The sequence below is a fragment of the Myripristis murdjan genome, chromosome 3 (genome assembly GCF_902150065.1).
Source record: "Myripristis murdjan chromosome 3, fMyrMur1.1, whole genome shotgun sequence".
In the NCBI taxonomy this organism is placed as follows: domain Eukaryota; kingdom Metazoa; phylum Chordata; class Actinopteri; order Holocentriformes; family Holocentridae; genus Myripristis; species Myripristis murdjan.
The window spans coordinates 35,211,446-35,225,799 of NC_043982.1; the positions used below are offsets into that span (position 1 = coordinate 35,211,446).

General features: G+C 41.0%; 1 protein-coding gene across 3 annotated transcripts in view; it reads right to left on the reverse strand.

Annotated features, from left to right (window-relative positions):
* Positions 1-14,354, reverse strand: part of coro2ba (coronin, actin binding protein, 2Ba) — a 53,875-nt gene that overhangs the window by 7,136 nt on the left and 32,385 nt on the right. For all 3 annotated transcript variants that reach the window (XM_030076620.1, XM_030076635.1, XM_030076627.1), the window contains exons 2-8: positions 14,145-14,345; positions 4,395-4,511; positions 3,348-3,497; positions 2,324-2,488; positions 1,283-1,399; positions 1,040-1,144; positions 290-386 (exon numbers count right to left, since the gene is read on the reverse strand). In XM_030076620.1, the coding sequence (XP_029932480.1) occupies positions 290-386; positions 1,040-1,144; positions 1,283-1,399; positions 2,324-2,488; positions 3,348-3,497; positions 4,395-4,511; positions 14,145-14,345 (952 nt within the window). The remainder of the gene's footprint in view (positions 1-289; positions 387-1,039; positions 1,145-1,282; positions 1,400-2,323; positions 2,489-3,347; positions 3,498-4,394; positions 4,512-14,144; positions 14,346-14,354) is intronic.

Genomic DNA, 14,354 nt, shown 5'->3' on the forward strand with positions numbered 1-14,354 from the left:
CCATAACCCTGTCAGTCCAGTCTATAGTGTCTTCAAAATGCATTCGGTGTTTGGTAAATGTTCAAGTAAATGTTGTTTTTTTTTTTTTTTTCTCTTAGCGATCAGTTTTATACTTATTCCTTTCAGCCATGCCAGACAATTTTAGAACAGAATCACGGCAGCCCATTATCACTGTGAGTCATTCCCCTCAACACAGACATCTCCGAAGACTGCTGAAGACTGCTAATGAGGCGGTTAGGATCTCATCAATTCTCGACAATCACTCGGTGCTGATCAACAAATGACTTACCGAGCCCTTTCTGCGGCGCAGGGGACCTGAACTCCATTAGGTACTGGATGTAGGGCTTCTCTGTGGTAATCTCAAAGTATCGAATGTTGCCGTCCCCCTGCAAAAGGCATCACAACGTGGCTTTTACACACAGTCAAGTTCTTAATGCATGAAACGTAGACTCATTTTATCTGCCACTGCCATTAGGGTGGTGTAATCCATGACAAAGCTCTTGTCTCGGATTTAGTGTTTGCCATGTTTTTTTTGTTTTTTTTCAATACCTTAGTTTTGTGTTAATATTTCCTTCATTTATACATAAAAAATCAGCCCAACATACTGCACCTTAAAAGAATTCTAAGGTTGTGACTTCTAAAAATGTGTTATTTGTCATTCAAGCCTACAAACAGAGCAACACCTGGTGAATTTGCAGCACATATTTTTCATTTTTGAGACTAAATTATTATGCTTCATAAAATAATAACATCAACAGAAGAAACAGTATGAAAAGTGGTGGCTTTTTGTCCACAAAAAGATGAAAGATGTGTCAAGATAGTAAGGGAAGTATGTCATTTCAACAACAACAAAAAAGAGACATTTGCTGCATAAATGCATTTGAGTACAATTCAGGGTAATCATTACAATCATAGACAGATAGACAGATATGCAAACATATTACATCAGAATTAAAGTGCAGTTTACAATTTTACACGTAGTGAAAAAATGTGATTGGTGCTCAGCGTGTATAATGTCTGAAGTGAGGGCAGGGCTGACCTTGCCTGCCAGGTACAACATGTGTGTGTCAGCATCGTAGAAAGGGAACAACAGTCCTGAGAGGCCATCTATCTCCTCCTCAACAATTGGCATGGACAAGTCCTCCTGGGAAAAGCAAGACACACACCTAGAATTACACACACACACACACACAGACCCATACATATACAGTCACATGTGTACACCCACTCCACTCCTTCCCACGTTGTAAACATCATCCATACGGCGGTGTTGCTGTCTGACCTGATCCCAGAGGGCGATCTGCCGGGTGTTCCAGCGAGACACTCCTGTGGTCAGCAGCCGCTTCATGTTGCCCAGGAACACAACGCGGTTCACGCGGTGGTTCTTACAGCTGGCTTGCTGGTAGAGCAGGAGACGAGGACAGAACGAGGCTTTAATAGTGGAAATGCCTTCTAGGCAAGGTTAATTCTCCTTGCATATGGTATTAATTATTTACATAATTTTCTTATGATGGACAGCACCAAACAAAGATTTGACAGCTTAGGATGAGGCGGATTCAAACCTGTTTCTGAGACAAGTGTTCCTGTTCCTTATACTGGGACACTTTTATTATTATTTACAAATTTAACATGACTGGAAGTTATATTTTAATTTAACAGAATATAGTCAGTCATATAAGTCGCTGCTAAAAAGTTGACTCTCTGGCAAACTCTAGTCATGTCACTAATTATTTTTCAACTATGCTAACATCAGTCCTAAAACATGTTAAAGAACAGATACTAACCTGTGTCAAATGTGAAATAATAATAAATTCTTCATGTTACTGGGAGGAACAAGGGTTGAAACCCCCCTGAATTCCAGTGATGACCATGGACCAGCAAATATTGGAGGTTTGTCTATATACAAAATGTTCTACTATACTTACAGTACATAACAATGAAAAATATTTGATTATCTTAGCCTTGTCCCTATATTTGCATATGTAACCCTGCTCCATTCAGGTCACAGTTAACTGGGTGGAGTTACAGTTAACTCATGTCCTACAGTTTTTGTCATGTAAATCTAAACAGTCCTCATTTTCACGATTTCAGTTATTGATGCTATAAAGCATTCAAATAATTTGGCTTGCCCCTTCAAAAGAGAGAGGTCCTATAACGGCATGGTGGCAGAAACAATCAAAATGTCCTCAGAGACAGCAATGTTGTGCATCAAGAGTAACAATAACAAGAACTCTCGTAGTCGTTCCTGTGGTGTGTGTGCATACTCCTTTAAATATCAGTATTGGCCTCCCACCTCCTCCTGGAGTGCCCCACCTCCCCGCACCTGAAGGACTCTGCCGGAGCGTGGCTCAATGACACGCAGCTTTTTGTCTTTACAGCTGGTGGCCAGCAGGCTGCCGTCCGTGTTGAAGGACATGTTGAGGATGACATCAGTGTGGCAGTCGATCATTTTCACCGGCTCACCAATCTCCAGGTTCCATATCAGGATCTGACAGGATTAGGGAGGATTGGGAAGAGCAATGTCTTATGGTGGCAAAAGATTTCAAAGCACTGAATACTAAATGTGATGTACACTGTACTATGCATAGGAAAAAACCCTCGCCAAAAAGCTTCATTACTGTTCACAAAAAATAGCCACTGTCCATGCACCTTGCATTTAGAGCTTGATTTGTTGTTTGGTGGTGTATTTCTCTCATTTGTGTGCATAATGGATGCATAGACACTTTCATGGCAGCGTAAGTTTTATCCATAAAACATAAACAGTAAATGTCACGCCTTGGTGCCAAAACCAATGAATCAAAGACCAAGGGCTTCCTCTTCTTTCCAGACTCACCATTTTACAGTAACATTCAAAAATCAGCCAGGGAGAGATCAGTCATTAAAGAAGTAAAGCTACCAATTTCACAGTTGCCTCAGTTGTCCAATAAATTGCAACCACAATGACGTTGCATTTGTTAGGGGTGCAGTCACCGTCACAGACACACAACCCTGTTCAATAAAGTAGTAAGCTCACTGGCTATATTTGTGTTGCATGCCCTTACGCCCACCTGTGATTGCAGGCAGACCTGCTCTCTGGGGGCTGCTGAAAGGAACTCTGGGAAACATAGAAAATCACTAACCGAAGAGGAAGAACGGTGAGGGAGGTACACTGCAGCACTTGAGTGCAAAATAACTCCTGAAATCCACTGAGCGTTGCAAACTGATGGTGTAAGAGTATCTGAGAGCGGACTTTTCTTTCAGCCCACATTAAGCGCAAGATGAATTGTTGTGTGGGTTATCCTTCTAACCATACCAGTCTGTACTGCATTGATTTGAGCTCGCTGTGTGTAGAGCTGCTGGCGTGGTACCTTGTAGTCGTAGCCAGCACTGAAGAGGATGCCACTGCTGGTGGGGTGCCACTCGATGAGGCCCACGCGTCGGCTGTGACCGTACAGCTCCAGCACTGCCTCCGTCATGTTGCGCCTCAAACCGTCTTCTGGGATCTCCCATACTCGTACCTGCCATGTTCACATACATGTATACACACACAATCACACACGCAGGTGCACGTGCAACATATAAACACACACTTGCACATGAATTATTTGTGTTTTATAAAGGGCCAACTGTACATGCTTTCAGTGACTCTTAATACAGCTGACATACTCTCCTTTGCATCATCTCTCAGCCACTATCAGCATTACATAGCTAGAGATCCCTTTGATCAAAAATAGCACATGCTATCAACGTAGTCCATGGCATTAGGATTATGTTGGATTACAGCTATGGGTAGGAGCTCTGTGTTGTACCAGTGGAGATTATCCTTCAACAAGTGAAAATACTATACAGGGCACAGGCCTACCGTGGCTTTACTGCAGTCAATAGAGCAGTAGTAACAGGTTTGTATACAAAGAGTAAATATGTAAATACTCCATGTTAAAGAGGTAGAATGGAGATCTGAGTGTATGGCATGTAATACCTGACTGTAAGAGGAAGTTTGGTAATAATAATGATTTAATAGTGTGCCTCTGATAGATTTGTACATTGCTCAAAAGCCATTTCACTAATATTAGAGTTATCTGCCATTTGCCATTTTGGGGCCACTGGCCCATAACAACAGGGTCAAAGCAGCTGCCAGGCTCAATCCAATCACTAGCTTTTGTCTAGCACATGCTCTCTGGGTAGATCCACAGATTAAACCAGTGACCCTCTGGCTATTTAGCCTCCCAGCCGGCCTCCTGAAACCAAACTACAAATATTTCTAATTCCACAGATGTGTTTTTTCATATTCTCAACGTCCTGGGGTCCTATCACCCCCTTCTAAAATGATCTTTGCCTGGGATGAGAAACTAAGTGAGTCACACTTCAGTTTGATAGTAACCCCTTTAAATTAGGAAATGATGGTCGCTATTTACCGAGGTGTCCTCAGAGCACGATGCTATGATGTTTTCAAAGAAGGGATTCCACTTGATATCCAGCACATTGCCTTGGTGGCCACACACTTTTGGGTGGTGAGGGTCTATGCGGCCAGACTGGAAGAGAATGACATGAACTCATTTACATTCTCCATCGTCTGTTTTAGGATTCTGAGCATGTTAGTGAGAGAAAATGATAGATTGTACCAGGTGTTAATTTATTTTAACACTGAATAGAGTTAGTCTTGAATGCAATGCAATACAATACAGAGCAATACAGTGTAATACAATACAACATAATACAATGCAATACAATACAGTACAATACAACACAATACAGTGCAATACAATATAATTCAAGACAATTCCATTTTTCTAACATCTAGTAAGCAGTGATTAAAAAAAAATAGGAGACAATGAACCGTTTGCATCATCAAAGCTCTTTTTGACGTGTAAGCATTAAAGACATAATACAGTTAAGTAACCATACTGTAAACTGTTTGTATGTTTAGATGGTTTAATAAATCAGCATCAGAACAGGGCTGCTTTTTGCACAAGGACCTCAGAGGCAGGGGATGGTTGTTGTAATACCTCACAATGTCCACAGAGGGGCACTGGCCCATAACAACAATCAGATGGTGGGAACCTCTTAATGTTGGTGATGATGTCATGAATGTTTGATGTCTCCTCAATCCACTGGCCTCTTTTTTATTTCCTCAGAGATTTGGCTAAGAGCTTCAGGTCATGCGTCAGTGAAACCCTGGATATGTGTGTGTGTGTGTGTGTGTGTGTGTGTGTGTGTGTGTAGTGGTATGCGTGCAGTGGTGGTGGTGGGGGGTCATGTGTTGTCCTCACTGAACCCTAAGCTGAGGGAATAACGCAAACTGAAACCTCACAGCAGACCTTGGAGCCGTGTTCCCTGGAAAACCATAGTCCTCTCTGACCCGTCAGCACTGTGTCTTTTCAGTTTTGTCCCTGTGACACTGAACAGCCCAAACAAGCACTCTGCAGGTGTACCGCATATAAGCCTAAATCATCAGTGATTTAGGCCCATTTCAGCTCCGACAGCGAAGATGCTGCAATTAAAATGCAGTTCCAATTAAATCTGCAGTCACAAACTAATGGCTCTACTGCAGAGTTCATGTTTGTGCTGTGTTAGCTGAAGCTAAATCTCCTTTTTCATGTAAAGCAGGCAAAACAGGCTAACAGTTGAACCATGAAACAATTAATCGTATAGCTTTTATATGACGTTACAGAGATGTGGACATTTCATCAGGTCCTCAAAATGTAAATAACACAGAATCAAAAGGATTTCTTTGGAACTAAAAATCATCCCTCTCTGCAGCCATAGAGCTCAGTTCAGTTATTCACATAGGGCCAGAAATGACAGTGAACAAAGAAATATATCTAGAGGGTATTCAGAGCTTGGCTTTCAGTGTTATCTCGCCACTAAAAAACCACAACAACATTATTAACACACCACTAAGCGTAGCTGCAAAACCTCATTATCATACTTTTCTGTACAAATCATCATGTAACCCCCTCCACTTTTCTGCCAGTTGTTAATGTTAAACTGCATGACAGAGGACTCAGACTCCTGTGCTCATTTTTCTTCCTGAAACTCATTTCCTGGAGCTATGGCGAAGATGAGCACTCATGGTGACACACAGATGTGTTGGCCCAGGACTGATGGCTCCTGTACACCAGAGGCACTGTTCTCCTGTTGGACTCTGCTACCAATTCTTATTTAATCTGGACTTCCAATCAAATCTTAATTGATAAGGCTTACCACTGATTGCCTATAGTTAAGCTGCACCACAACCTAGACAGCAACTGCCCTGCAAAAGATGAGTATGATTGGAAATTTATTGTAGCTTCTTTGACTAAAATGTAAAATCATATCTGAGTGATAGAGTGGGAGGGATTGGAACAATAAAACTGCCAGCCACAGACTGACTGACTACAAATCAAAGCTGAGAAGGTTATAAATATTTTCTGCGGCAACTCCTCGCACAAGACCACGCTGAGTCATGCTCATTAAGTTTAATTGCTCTTCTGCTGCTGTGTTTTATCATGCAGTAACGGTCTACAGCATGCTGCTGGTGCTTTTCATATGCACATCTGTGCTGCCTGCTGTGTTCAGACATGAGGTGACCTGCTCGGCCTCAGTTGATCACTGATGACACGTGTGCTCCTCTCCTGTGGTCAGATGGGCTTCGGCTAAGTGGTTATCTGCTTACCTCAACAAACTGTACCGTGCGACCTTGTTTATAATAACTGAGACTGACGACTTAACTGAATGAGTATTGCAATGTAATGCATATCAATGCAAATACAATATCTTAATTCAGAATTATTACCGTTGAATATTTAATTACATTTGAATCACAGAACTTGAATGAACCCCATTCAGGGCAACTACCAGTACTTTGGTAAGTCATTCTAGATTTAATAAACTGTATCACTGCAGGTAAAGAGTCTGGCTCATTTAATAACGTTAAGCTAGCTAACAACGATGCCTGCTGGAGCCTAAGAGTCATTACAGCATGCATAGAAACTGGGATGTCACTCACTGACTTACTGACTTACTGACTGAACTGGGTCTGTAATTTTCTGATCGCACAATAGCAAAACGCTTCGGAAAGTTCTGTTTAAAAAGCTCGTGCTAGTCACGCTGTATAATTTGTAAAAAATCTCTGGTATCCGATGAAATGCACTTGTATTATAGCAGCTTGGATGGACACGCCTGTGCACGCATGCTTCATGGCTGCATATTCAAGGATTTTGAGGAAGTGCTCTTTTCCGCAAGATTTGAGCGAAACTACCGGAGACGTGGATTATGCAGCATGATGAGTATGAGCTTTTTAAACAGAAGTTTTGATTTTGCTTTTGATTTTTCATTTTGCTGTTGTAAAACTGTAACATTACTGGCCCATTGTTTTCCTGTCTGGTGTTTCTGAATGTCAATTTACCGTGAAGACTTGCCAGTAAAACTGTCTTCTTCAGGGACTGATGGCAGCACATAGAGAATACTTGATACAGACATTGTCATAAAGTCCTCGGTGCTCGCTCCATGATCAGGCGGATCTTGATTGGCAGCGCGGGCGCGTGTCTATTTGATCACGCAGCGCGTGCATGAGCATCTGTGACCTGGCTGGCCGACGCGCTGCTGCTGCGCTCTTTCCTCTCCTCCAAAAGCGGACTTTTCTCCGGTGGTGTGGCGCATTCACCCTTCCTGTGTGCGTTATTGATGCCCAAGTGAGTATTAGTACATATATATAAGTTGGAGGACGGACTTATTTCCCTCTACGGACATTCAGCCTTATTGTTTCACTCTTGAGAGAGTTATGCGGGATGTCTAATGTGCGCAAATGTTTCCACGACGCACTTTTGTTTCCTTATTAATCCTGTATGGTTATTACTGATGTAGCCTATATTATTGAGTGCCCATGGCCATATATCCTGCAAATATATTATGTTTATATCCTTATTGTGTTTATAATTGTATAAGCAGCATGTTGGTAGTGGCCGTATTACAGCTTCATCATTTTGTTCATTGTTATAGCGTCACCCAGCCACTCGGTCGGCGGGCCTTTGATGTTGCTCTTAATATCATGAGAGCGTTAATTATTGCTATTACTGCTAGCGTCCACTAGTAGCTTCATTATTATTAGTGCTGGTCTCTGTTAATTGTGGCACAGTTTCAGCATAGCCTATTTATATTATGATTAACCGGTGACATGTATGTTTATTTTCCTTCACTTCAGACCACACATATTTACCCTGCCACCCACCTTCACTGTATTGCTGTGCTGTATGTTTTGGAGCTACCCTCACTAAACGGTTGAAACTCATCTTGATTCCTGTGTGTTCTTACCGACACCCCGGTGCGAGTGCTGCCCATCCACTTTAACCAGCCACTAGGAACCCCCTATTTTACAGACATTATACAATTTAAGTGAAGTATTCCTTTTAAAAAAGCAAGGGCTAACACAGAACTGATCTAATGGAGAGCCCTAGTGGAAACATTAAACATCGCAAGGGACGGTGCAAAACCTTGGTGATGACTAAAACTTAGGATGGGGTCTGTCAAGCACTGCCCTGGCTGTTCTACTTTATTTAGGGAACATGAAATGTTTGATGCATAACTGGTGGCTGAGGTATCATAAATAACAAAACGAAAGCTAGAAGAAATCAACAAGGACACTGAAGAAGAATGTTAATAGTAAAATATAGTAAGCTAGCTGAAATGTTAAAGCCATCCAGGTGTAGTTGTCATCAATGCAAAGAAAATCAACTATGGAGTCTTGAAGGCTAATAAAATCTTTTTCACATTTAACGCTTATAATGTATGTTGTGTCAAATCATGATTTTCTCTCATAAATAGTCAACAACAGGCTAATCAGGACCCCGACTAGCTGTAGAGCTTTAACTATTATCCTTACAGCCTCACATCACATCAATTGTTCACGCTCCCCTTTTTTATATTTCAGTTTATTTAATCTGATGATATGACAAATGTAGTCAAATTGAACTGAACTAAATTTGCTGTTGATTTTAGAACAGCTGCAGAGATGCATTTCATATTGTGAATATTAACTCCATTTACAAAGAGATGTGGATTATCAGGGGTCTGAAACAGAAACAGCAGGTAATCTGGACTGATGTCACTATAAGCGGTGTTAACTTGCTGCATAATAACCTCTGTGACTGGAAAATGACTGAATACCACTGAGTTTGTGTGCCGCTCAGTAAATGAGCGAACAGCACAATGCCACACCATATCATGCACTTGTGCACCATGAAGAAGCACTGACTGATGAAACCTGAGTGCTTTTGGATATATTTAGCCTTTAGGAAATGGAGGCTTATACAACAGCGTGCTATCCCACAAAGCAGCAGCAACATCGGTATCATTTTAAAACTGTGATTTTCAAAAAGTTCTACATAAATTATTCTGATCATTCTGAATGTAATCAGCATTTCCTCTGTTGACAGTGTGTGTGTGTGTGTGTATGCATGTGTGTGGGATGTAGGAGACAGTTACAGAGATAGACAAAGTGGGGGAGTTTAAAATGGGAAAAATAACACCAAAGATGACATGAACAGCATATTGAGTTGGCAGACAAAATGATTCAAAAGCGCATAACTGCAAACATCACATCCACTACACATCTCTCTCTCTCTCTCCACCCCCTCTTTCTTTGTCGAAAAACGATGTGAATATTTATTTTTCTATCATGAGAAGGTGTTTCTGACCTTATGTGTCAATTTCTGGGCCAGTCTGTGTGCCAGTTGGTGCCAGCAGCAGTCTCTCCACTTGCTGCTGGCATTGTCTGAGAGGTTACCATATGGCTGTCTCTCTGGCTGTCATCGTAATATGTCTGCCATGCCTCTACCTCGCCATTAGCCTAACCCGCCACATATTTGTTTGTTTATCTAATGGAAAAAGAGCAGCTCAATTTGATGAAACACTTTCCAGCTTGAGCCATCGGGCAGAACGGTGCAGTTTGCAGAGATTACATCCTCTTTATTGTTCTCCTCCCTCTAAGTTAAGTAGAAAAATACAGCACCAGAGAGTGAAGTTTTCTCTCCTTTTTTCAGCTCACTTCCCATTGTGAGTGATCTCATACACCCAGCAGTCCGCAGAGCGCTCCCGATGGCCGCGTCTGCCAAACAGGGCAGACAGTAATTGATTTTCCGATGGTTAAAATGTGACTGGTGACATCACTGTGCATGCCTGCTTCTATCTGAGCTCTCCCTCCTTCGTTCATTGTGCAGTATGGTTTTGTTGTGGTATGCTACTCCCATTCCACAACCATAGCCGTCCTCTCACACTCACACGGTGTACGGAAACGCTCATGTGATGGAAACTGAACAAAGATGCATTATTACACTGATGAAGAAATGACCAACTGATATGAGGATGAAGTAGAAAAATACTTAAATGTTTGATGCAAAAGCTATCGAAACAACATCAGATTGCTCTTCTTGACTAGGTTGCTGTCCTTTGACTCAAAGCCAACCTAGAAACAACCATCACCAGTCCTCTATGCAGAGCGCATTTTGGCTGTTCACCCTAATGTTTGCCGTCTTCCACCAGGACTCAGCTGACACTGTTGCGGCCCTGAGTTTTGTGACCAGAGGATACCGCATGAAACAGTTGTTGTCATCGTCTCCTTCAGCAGCGCTGTCATCACATGAACATTATGATGAATGCTAATTTTAAACTCGTCAGCTCAGCAGAAACCTGAGGAAATGTTTCAGAGCTGTTCTTTCATTATGAGGAAATTGATCCACTTATGGTCTTTGGTGGAGGTCAAGGACAGAGTTACAGCAGAGCATGAAAAAAACAAAAAAAAACCAGGACTGCAAGCATGACCAGGGATCAGAGCAGAATGATTGCAGGTTTACATGCAGTAAGAAAAAAGTAAATATAGTAAACTAAAAGTAAGTTTAAGTATACACCCAGTGGCCACTTGTCCACCTGTACAATCTGTACAACTATTCTGCCATAAAGTTTCCTGTTGTGCTGCCTATAATGCTCAGGTTTTCTTGTTGTCACGGTAATAGAGGTGTTCATTCAATTCTATATTTGGCATTGAGCTCATAGTTAGTGCTGCTGTTGTACTGGACTGCATTTTACTGGAGAGGTGTTTCTACTATTCTGTCCCCCCTCATGTATATGAATAGGGAGGACAAAAAATTAGAAACACCTGTCAATATAATTTAGTCCAGTACAAGACCTCTGCAAACTACAACCTCAGTAATAATTTACACATTCTCCACAATGTCAACAAAAGCTGAACATTCTAAAATAAAAGGTAGAATTTATGCCAGAGCTGTTGCATTGAAATGCATTAGCCTGCACAGGTGGACCTAATAAAATTGCCAGTGTAAATATACATAAAAGTAAACGTGGCTTCATATTATGACTAAGACAACCACCAGAGTGCATGATAACCACTATCCATTCATATAGATAGAATAGAATAGAATAGAATATAGAATAGATAGAATTCTGAAATTTTGTTAGTTTCATCCGTGAAGACCACATATTGTTTGTATTTTTTTTTTATTTTTTATTAATTAAATCAACTTTTGCTTAAATGAAACACACTGCAGTCATTTTATTTATGCGGGTCTAAGGATATTATCTGCTGATTTAAATGTGGTTTGTGCAAAGCATTCAGGACTAATTAGGACATTCACCCTCTAGCATGTATTGTTATTTAAAAAAAAAAAAATTGCCAACATTGTCTGTCATGGGAGTATACATGTCAAATATAATGTATCTGCATGCATAGGAGGCAACTTCAGTAAGAAAGCATAACACAAATGTATACAAGAGGGCAGACTTGGCCGGCCCCTAAATACAGTCAGTGGCAGAACTATTAGGACAGCTGAGTGAAACTGGTTCTTTTAACCCTAAACTCACTAAATTTGCATTTCTGACATGATGAATATGAGCCAAACGCATTTGGAAAGACATCCTCACTAACAAGTTCAAGTTCAAGTTTATTTAAAGTGCAGTATCACTGTTTACAGTCTCAAAAGGTTTTAAATGCCCACAAGTTTACAACCAACAGGAGGATTAACAGCCTGGTGATGCTGATTACTAACAGTCCGACTTAGTTTGGATTATTTTCATTTTCTGTAAGTTATTTTATCCAGACAGCTGACCCTGTGATAATGACTGTATTAACTGCCTTCATTCTGTCATGTTTTAGCATCAAACGTATATAATGTGCTCATGTTATGTGCATTAAAATGACAGAAGGGGCCAAAAATAGATCAAAAATATGATCTGTCAGGATTTATGTAACAACAACAAAAAAAAATCTAAAGGTTACGTCACATGTTTTCAGGGATTAGCAAGCACCAAATGACACAGGACACACACACTCACACTGATCAGAACTGCTCAGCTTATTCAACACGTCTGCCTCATAACAATGTGACTTGACCCTGCTCGGCAGCCAGCAGCGCTCAAGTGCGTTGGCAGAGTCTCTCTTAAAGAGGCAAAGCACAAAGAGGAATGTTTTATGACAGCTGTCACACAGAGACTTGCTGCAGACTGCAGAGAGAGGACAGGTACACCAGCAGGTATAAAATGTGATAATGTGAACTGAAACATGCAACTGGATTAAACTTGTGTCATTTTATTATTTACATAGCCAAGTGTGTTTTCACCAGTTAGTCAGTCTGCTGGTTAAACTTTGCTCCCTCACTTCATACTCAGTGATTCTTGGTTAGGCATTACGTTGGCTAATCTATGTGAAACCTTTCTTGACAAGTCTATTTCTCTACTGTTCTCACTGTAGGGCTATTTGCAACAACAACAAAATACATCCACTTGTGCGGCCTTTTAGATAATAACTACGCTGTATTTGTGTTGTACTTCTCAGTGTCACAGAGTACGATAAAATAATGAGAAATAAAACAAACACAGCAACACTTAATGCTACTCCTGATATTACTAATGACCAAATTTCAAGAACTCATCAGAATTTGAACGTAAACATTGGACTCCAAATATGAACATAACAATATCACTATACATACTGAATAAGCAAAAACAATTATGTTGTGAAATTAAAATTTGTGAGCACTATTTATCATCTGATGCACTATACTATCAGAGTAATGATTCAAAAATAACCACAACAGCCTCAAGACCCATCTCCTATATTAACTTTAATAGCGCTCCTAACGTCATCCAATGCAATTTCCTTAAATTACAGGAGACCATTCTGTAGCTTGGTAGAAAAACAGTCCCCTTTTCCTTTCACAGCGGATAAATGAATAAAATTGTTTTTCCCCTACAACAATTCCCTTTTTCATTTTTAAAGGAGGAGTCTGCAAATCTGGAAAAAAAAAATCATGTATATCTGAAATCAACAAATTCAGCAAATATCTCCTCACGATCCACTAGCTATCCATCCTTTGTGTGTGCTGAAAAACAAAAAAAGATGGTGTTGATGCACAGCCCTTACTCTGTAAACAGTAAACAAACAGTGGTTTGGGCCAAGCCACACAACACTACTCCAGCCAATCAGCAACAGGGGGCATTTGTGCTCGTGCGCGGGACGGGGGGGAGGGAGGAGGCAGTGTGAGTGAGAGATGATGGAAAATCTGGCGGTGGATTTCAAATATCAACAGCCTTTCTCCAGGATCACTGACTCCACCGTTAATTGGCATTACAACAAGGACTTTATGTGTTCCTAGTGGTAATTCAACAATGTTACTACTTTGGCTTTATTATCTGGCCCGAGTATAAAAGGCTGGCATGGTTTGCAGTCGAGGGGTGTGTGTGTTTTATTTGTGTGAAAACAGCTCTGCAGCATCGGATCTTACGGTGCCGTGCAATAATTGAAACCAGAGCCATTTGATTGTTGGCTGAATTAATGCATATAGAGCACCTGAATGTCCTGAATGCTTACTCACTCGGGCTGAGAGTGCCAGATAAAGGTCATGTATTTTGACATATGTGCCACTTGTGTAATAGTGTATGATGTGCTTGATTTGGATGATTTTTATACACAGAACCATAAAGAGATCATTGACTCAGGCATGTAATTACATCACCACAGGGGTCAGCACACAGGCTTAGAAATAAGTTTTTTTTTTTTTTTTTTTTTTTTTTTTAACTTTACAGGAATTTTATTAACTTTGAAAAGGCATTCATATTTGACCCTGGTCCACGTAGCAGCAAACATCAAATAAAGAGTGTTTAAGTATAACAGTTACCTGGGAAACTGGTACGACGATGAACGAGCCCCCACCGGAGCTCTCGGTGACGGTGGCCAGGTACTTGGCATTGACGGCACAGAAGTGGTTGTCATGGACGTTCTTGGTGATGGGGATGCCGTCGAAGCAGTGCTCCCGGTTGGCCACCTTTCCGTAGACATTTCGAAACTTGGAGCTTCGGTAGGTCGGACGCCATGACATCTGAGAGAA